Source organism: Eucalyptus grandis, chromosome 10, assembly GCF_016545825.1.
Source record: "Eucalyptus grandis isolate ANBG69807.140 chromosome 10, ASM1654582v1, whole genome shotgun sequence".
Lineage (NCBI taxonomy): Eukaryota > Viridiplantae > Streptophyta > Magnoliopsida > Myrtales > Myrtaceae > Eucalyptus > Eucalyptus grandis.
In genome coordinates, this window is record NC_052621.1 from 17492353 (window position 1) to 17500144 (window position 7792).

Genomic DNA, 7792 nt, shown 5'->3' on the forward strand with positions numbered 1-7792 from the left:
TGGTGGACAATGCTGACCATTCAGCAAATGCTAACGTAGCAATTTTTAATAATATTTCATTTTTTCAAAAAAATTTATAAAATTTTTATTTCTTTTCTTTTCTTTTTTTCTTCCTACTATTCCTCTTCCCCCACCCCACCCCACCCCACCACGAGCACCCCCACAATGACTAGTGAGGCTCAATCGGGCTCAAGACTATTGAGAGAAGGGGGTGAAGAGGACCATGAGGCACCTTGCGAAGACCTAGGGTCGCAAAGGCCTCGCTAACCACAGCGAGGCGGCCATGGCTTCCCCAACTGCAGCGAGACTGCCTTTGCCACAACCGATGAGGCTTGGCAAGGTTGCCCTCGCCTAGATTTGGGCGAGGCTGCCTCACTTGCAACCCCCAAGCCTTGCCTAGATCTCAACATGGCCGAGTAAGGGCCTACGACCCTTACAGAGCCTTGCCGCCCATTGTAGGGGGCAAGGGAAGAAGAAGAACAATAGGAAGAAAAGAAAAGGAAAATAAAGGAAAATCAAATAAAATATGATTTAAAAATTGTCATGTCATCACCGACCGAATAGTGAATGCCGGCCAGCGTCCACATCAATGTCAACTGTCCCTAATTTAGCCGAATTGACTAAATTGACACAAGTACAAAGGATTTATGACTGAATTGATAAAAAAAAAATGATCGAATTGATACAATTGTAATAACTTTAGGATTTTTTTAATATTTTTTTCCAAAAGAGACAACAATACTTAGAGAATAATTTTTATCTTAGAGCCGCCTCTCTCTATCATTATATTGTTTTTATGTTCACCTCGGGCTATCCGCATGAATAATAGATCAAACTTCATCAGGTGGAACTAAAGTTGTTGTTACTCAATTAAAAGCTTTCCAAAATCTAAATTATTTGCCATTAGCTGCACAATAAATTACCCTGACCTCTTCTTTTGCAGTTGCTGACACATAGATTTGACTGGGCTGTGACCCGGTCTTCCTCGCATAAATCCAAGGCCCAAATAATGCCAAACCGGTGTGGAAGAGCAATCTCCGAAGCAAACCCGCCATTCCAACTCGGGAGCTCCCGGTATCTTTGCTTCCCATCCTCAACTCCTACCATAATCCTTTGATGATGGATCCGTTTGTCACTATTGTCATATAGACGAAAAAAGAAAATTGATCGGATATCGAATTTACGTGATTCAGTCACGATGACTTATGTTCACAGCAAGAGTAGTAAAGAATTCCACTATAGATTAACGATATAACGGATAATATAGCCACACTCGAGTCATTCAAACACTCTCGGTGTTTTTCAGCTACCAATTACACATAATAACTCGCACGATATTTAGTCCCACAATTCCTCACAAGAGACAAAGAAATCATACACAAATTCTTAGGGAAAGTTGTCCTAAAAGTCATAAACCTATTGTATGGCGGCTAATTCGGTCTAAATATTTAATCATAAACCTTTCAACAATTTGTCAAATTTAATCATAAATCTTTTAACGAATTGCCAATATAATTCTTCCAACAAGGCGTGGCCAATGCTAACAAGAACTATTTTTAAATTTTTTAGAAATTTTCAAATTTTTATTAATTTTTCTTTTTTTCTTTTTCTTTTCTTTTCATTTTTTTCTTTTTTAACTAGCTAAGGGGTAGCAACCCCTACCAACCCCTAGTCAAAAGCGTCACCTAAGCCCCTCACAAGCCACAACAAAGGCAACCCTCGCCTTGCTAGATCCCACGAGGGCCGCAACCTTCACCCACAGTCGGTAAGGGCTTCGCGGCAAGGGCCAATGGCCCCACCTACGCATTGAAAGATAAATAAAAATAAATATAAAAAATCAATAAATAATTGATAAAAAATTCAAAAAAATTAAAATTAAAAAATTATCCACGTCAACATCCGTTATACCATGTAGGATGATTGGTGCTAACGGAATCACTGTATCAATAATTTTCGATCAAAATTAATTGAAACGACTATTAACAATTCATTAAAATATTTAAGACTAATTTTGTATAAATCCAAGAGGTTTATAACTAAATTGGCACAATTGAAAGTTTGGGATTAAATTGATCATTTTACAATTCATTTAGGACTTTTTGGATAGTATTCTTACTACAAGAATTTCTCAGTTAGAACATAAACGTTGTGAAATCAATTGTCTTGCACCAAGTTGATCTCTCAACAAGAGAATTCTTCCCATTGGGTGCAACGTCTAGAACTCGCGAGAAGAGAGTGACAAAACGGTGTTTCAAGAAAAACAACCCAAATTTCGGGGGAAAAAAACAATCCAAATTGCAGGAAGCAACTAAAGTAAATGCAAATTTGACCGAATGATGCTCCATGTTGGACTCTCCAATTTTGTGGCCAAAGACTCCTAAAAGTTTATCTCCCAAACTTCATTCTCTAAAACTTATTTCCAGATTCCTTTTTTATTTTACTTTCACTTGACCGGTTATTTTTTAACCACTTCAAATGTTGGACAGGTTTTTCTCAACAAGTTTAAACTCAAGACATATTTTAATAGTCACAAATACGCTCGAGAAGATTACTTGATACCATATATTATATAGGAACATTTTGTGCAACCATGCGAATCAATGTGGCCTGTCCCCCGCGCGATAGCAGGTTCCTTTTCCGCATCACTAAGATAGTTAAGGCCATCACTTCCTCTGTCAGAGTCGAGGAGGGGCTGCAAATGCTTCATGTGCGTAATATCTTTGCATTATTACTTAGAAGATCACCGATGTGATATGTCTAGATTAACTTACCTACTATGGCCCGTTCATTGAGCTTCACAATTTTATCCTTTCGCACACTTTCTCGAAAAGGTATCTATCATGATAATGTTCCAATCTGAACACGCTTAACTTTGAATTGCCAAGACAAAGCTTACATTACATCAAAAGATATCTCCGTGAGTTAATTTTAGTTTTTACAAATATATCTCAAGCACTGTCTTCCCCTATCTAGTGTGCAATTCAATTCATTTCTACTCTCTTCACCATTCTTGAAGCTTGCCAAGAGTCGTTTCTCATCTGAGTCCTTCAGCCCTTGGCGACCATTTCCCACCGTCATCTGACCAGATTGTTACAACCCATCACCTTGAGAAATTAATGGATTGACCCACACAATATACAACGATATGTTTTAAGGAACCTGATCTTGTTGATCGTAGCCCATGACAAAACCAACATGTTGTCGGCAAATTACAGGTAACTGAGGGGGTTCAAGAGATCAGGCACTCCGAGCAGACGACGGATATGTGGGGAAGGTGGGTCATCTTGTCCGATCCCGCGCGAATGGCTTGAAGCTTCCCATGAAGGAGTATAGCAGACAAGGGAAATGCATTGCTCATAATGCAGAACCCTCTCTAGAAGGAGATTTCATTCAACACGCTCATAAGCTTTCAATATACGAATTTTGCTTACAACCCGTGCAATGATTGAGTCCTCGTGAATGATTCGGCGTGATCACAAAGCCCGATTGGTGGGTAGACACAATTTTTGTTCAGACACAATATTCTCCTTTGCATTGGTTATTGGAACTTGGAAGAGAAGGAAAGGAGAAAAACGAAATAATTATATCTCAACCAAAAGAACCGAGAGGCAAAAACATAATAATAAAACACCAAATAAGATCAAGTAAGTTCATTTTTCGGCATTTCAATTGAATAGTTTCATCATTATTAAGTTCATGTAATGTTTGCAATTCAATTTCTTTATGTATAAGAGAACGACTTGAAACTAACCGTTAGACCTACCAGCAACTTCGTAGTTTTGCTTTCAAGTTGAAAGCATTTCCAAACTCTTCCTGATAATTTGGCTTAAGAATCTTCCAAAATAAAGAAGAGTAGAAGTTGCATCACTTAATTTCAAATACTTCTGGTTTATTTATAATACACAAAGAAATGAATAAGCATGAAATTGCCTCTTTAAAAGCAATGTTCTTCTTGCCTGGGGCTTTACAAAAAGAAAAAAAACTCTCTGCCGACTATATCCGTTGCGCTTTTCTTTGGTAAGGTTTCGTTTATATAAGTTATTTCTTCTTTGGAACACTCGTCTGATCATCTACGGACGCAACGTCGGCATTAAGTTCGGCAATGATGATTACCCCATGAATAATAATTGTTTTAGATATAAATTTTAAGAATGGCTTTTATAATCAAAACGTTGCGGTATGTAAAAATCCACATATCAATCTCAAACATTGCATCGCCCAAGAGATAACAACATTTTGAACTGAAGAATTGATGAAAAATCGATGTGTATATATATATATGTGGGGGAGAGAGAGAGAGAGAGAGAGAGAGAGAGAGAGTATAAAATCAGAATAGCATTATGAGAGAGAACATAACATTCTCGAAAGGCAACTACATACTGAGACCTTATGAAGCGAGATGAGTACTCTCAAACACAGAGAGTTGCTCTCTTCATGGAACAACCAAGAAACAAAAAGAACTAAGGAAAGAGCAAAAGGACCCTCATAATAAGCTCTTGACAAGGAAAAACAGGACAATAAACGACCAGAAAAGCAAATGATAACCAGAGCTTAATTATTTATTCATTCATGTCTTGAGCTCTTCATTTGTTCATCCCGGTGGCATTCTTCACTGCATCAGCAGCACCCTGGGCTTTGGCCTTCATCTGCTGACCAGTCTGCATAGAGACACAGCAAAGATCAAGACCCCCGAGATCACTAAGATTACACGGCACTCGATTTCTTGAATCGTCGAACGACGAATTGTCGAATGCAATCCAATCAGCCATAAGAGAGACAAAAAAAAAAAGAAAACGAAAAAGGAGCAACAAGCTGTAACCTCTTGCATGGAATCCCTTGCAGATTGAGCAGTGTTGGATGCCTTATCCATCATCTGGTTGCTCTTCTCCTGAGAATCATCCACATCAGGAAGGACAAAAATTTAGATGCTTCACACGAGAAACGAACGCGTAATTACGCAATGTTGCAGAGGGTAATCGATCGAGGAAGAGCTGGACCTGAGTCTGGCCCTTGGCCTGCCCTGCATTGAAGCCCATCTTGGAGTTGTCCATTTCCACTTTGCTGCTTCCTCTTGAATCCGCACGCCGAGATGCAAAGTTCAACTCTTCGTTCACAGTTACTCACTTTCACTTGGGAATTGAACAAGGTTTTCGATGGACTGTGGTGTCGATGGCGTCGGGATTTTATAGTCGCTCGGACCCCTCTGTTTGCTCGACACGCTGCGACGCGACGTGGCGATACGGGAACGAGCAATCCGTGGGGCCGCGGGACCAAAAGCCTTGCCCCTTGACGAGGGATTCGGTTTGGGGTTTGAGGAAATCAAGAGGCGTTTGTTTTGTCGCCCACCTGAGTTATCTCATTGGCGTCCACGTAATTAAGAGAGGCCAACCTCCATTCTCTCTTTTCTGTTTTGCAGAACAAGAGAGGAGAACGCGAGACTCGAGCATCGTTCACGTTCTTTCCACAAGTAGAATTTTTGTTTTCTAAACAACTTCATCACAAAACTCCCAAGAGAAATAATCCAATTTGGTAGGTATTTACACCCTCCATTTAATGCTTGTCTATTTTAAATTGGGTAAAAAAATACATGAAATATGAGCAATATAGAAATTAATCCGTGACATTCAAACAGTAAATATAATTAATGGGTATCTTTTACTAAAATTCCAAGATTAAGCACTTTGGGGTGAATACAGAGTTAAAAGAGAATTACCGTCTTTGGTAACATAAAATGCTAGTAGTAGACTCGGGTGAATGAAGATGATATTTGAATTGGTACATGTTAGCATAATTAGTGACAAGCATGTAAAATTGGTACTTGTTCGAACTTAAGATTTTTTTTCCGCATGATGGTTTTTTTCCAAGAGTTCAAACCTTATGGGGCATTTTTTGGGGGGGGTGGGGGGATTTAGCAAAAGGGAAGCAGTAACGGTATTATTTCCTGTCAATACTTCAACTATTAATGGAATTTCTTCAAAAAGAAAATGGAAAGGATTATGTGCACGAAATATTCAAGCATTTCAGATTGACAAAAAGTTAAAACTTGCGCATCGCCAAAACTAAGTAAAACAAAATCAAAAGGTAATTTCGCGTAAATTTATAATTCCAATATGACATAAGCTAAAGTTTTCCGTATTAAACTGTTGAGATTGTAAAGATTCGAAGCAATGATGCGTATCGGTATTGGGGATTTATCTCAAATCCTCGGTCGTTGTCACAGAGAATTCTTTACTTCAATTAACTTCATAGTATTCACGAAACTGACTAGTGACTACTACGCGTGCACATAAAATCCTGTAATAAGTAGGCCACCGATTTAAGTCGCGCCAACGTTTAAAGTATTTTACGAAACTGACTGCTACGCGTGCGCATAAATTCCTCTAATAAGTCGGCCTGCAATTTAAGTCGCATCAACGTTTTGCACAAAGAAGTCACGACCCACAACCGACGAAGACAAAGAAGATCAGGCAAAGAAGTCGACGAAAACACAGAATGATCCTTCATTAATCTGCAACACATCCGCACCATGACACTGTCTCAGACTCAGACCGCGAGACTCAACAAGAAGAGCAACTACGACGCCCAATGACAAACGAAGCAAGAAATAAAACGACAATGACAGACTCGAGCTCAATGTTGTGCTCCCAAGACAACACGGCCACAAGCTCTACTTATTCATACTACTTATTAATTGACCACTATTTCTCTTCGACTTCCTCATCTTTCTCGTCCTCGCTCCAACAGCACTTCAGGATGGACCTTGGGGATCCACAGCTTCCTGTTCCAGCGAAGCTCATATACATGATAGAACCACCTTTTCCAAGCGCCTCGCAACTCGTTTCTCCAGCACTGTACCCCTTCAGGTCGAGAGGAACCTCGACACCAGATCCTCGCCAGCTAAATCGGAATGGAGAGCCACAGAGAACTCGGTTGGCTCGAAGCAGACCAACACCCTCTGGATTAGCTGGGACAGATCCGCAGCCTTAAAATCATAGCCAACAGCCTCGAAACTGGCATAACTGAAACCATCTTCTGGAGTGACATGGATTGTTGAGATTCCACTCCCTTCAATAGCATTCATGGAGTAGCCACAGGGATCAAAATCAAAATCGCAGATATCAGACTTTGGAAGAATCTTCCGAATGCCAGACTCCTCTGTCATAGCTGCAGCTGAGGGCGAGTTCTCTTTGAAGAAGACAGATGCCCTTTGCTTGCCAAGACCAGTCATGCACATCTCGAGAGTGAAAACCGAATCTGAGAGGCTCGTCTTCTCAGCAGAAGCAGAATAAACATGCCATTTCTGAGCCTTTTCCGTACTGCCCATCAGATACGCATTGCTGCCAGCGCCAAGATTACCAAAGTAGGTATCGAGGACAGCTACTTCCTCTGAGAAGTTCCGATGCGGGAAATGCTGGGCACCGGGAATATAAAGCTCCACGAGTGTACCTCACAGACTTGACAGAAAGGGACAGGGAATCAGCCAATCTGAGGATGGCTGGAATGGAAAGAAGTAACTTTGTAGTCCCGCAAGTCTTGATGATGAGTTTGTAAGGGTACACAAAGAGGCTAGACTCTGAAAGGACGTAAGAGTCAACGAAATCATTTGACAGCGAAGAAACGATGGTGCACTCAGCTAATTTCAGAAACTCATCCAACTGGGATTTGGACAATGAGCGGAGACCCATCCCTTCAGGATCAGCAAAAATTCCAGGCTCATAGAATGTGAGCTCGAGCCTCTTTTCGTAACCCTCAAACCCGATGGCGGAAACTGACAATGCCATCTCGACTTTCA

The 7792-nt window shown here is 40.4% G+C and overlaps 2 protein-coding genes across 2 annotated transcripts; both read right to left on the reverse strand.

Annotated features, from left to right (window-relative positions):
- Positions 1-4319: 4319 nt before the first annotated feature.
- On the reverse strand, positions 4320-5166 carry LOC120288915 (late embryogenesis abundant protein 2-like). Its single transcript, XM_039303180.1, has 3 exons — positions 4998-5166; positions 4820-4888; positions 4320-4658 (listed from the first exon to the last, which is right to left on the reverse strand). Exons 1-3 carry the CDS (start codon positions 5049-5051, stop codon positions 4584-4586), a joined length of 198 nt encoding a protein of 65 aa, XP_039159114.1. The 5' UTR covers positions 5052-5166; the 3' UTR covers positions 4320-4583.
- A 1310-nt stretch (positions 5167-6476) lies between these two features.
- Positions 6477-7786, reverse strand: LOC120289204 (S-adenosylmethionine decarboxylase proenzyme-like). Its single transcript, XM_039303862.1, is given in 3 exon segments — positions 6477-6868; positions 6871-7427; positions 7429-7786. Coding segments are annotated over 3 exon segments (1080 nt in total). The 5' UTR covers positions 7782-7786; the 3' UTR covers positions 6477-6698.
- Positions 7787-7792: the final 6 nt, after the last annotated feature.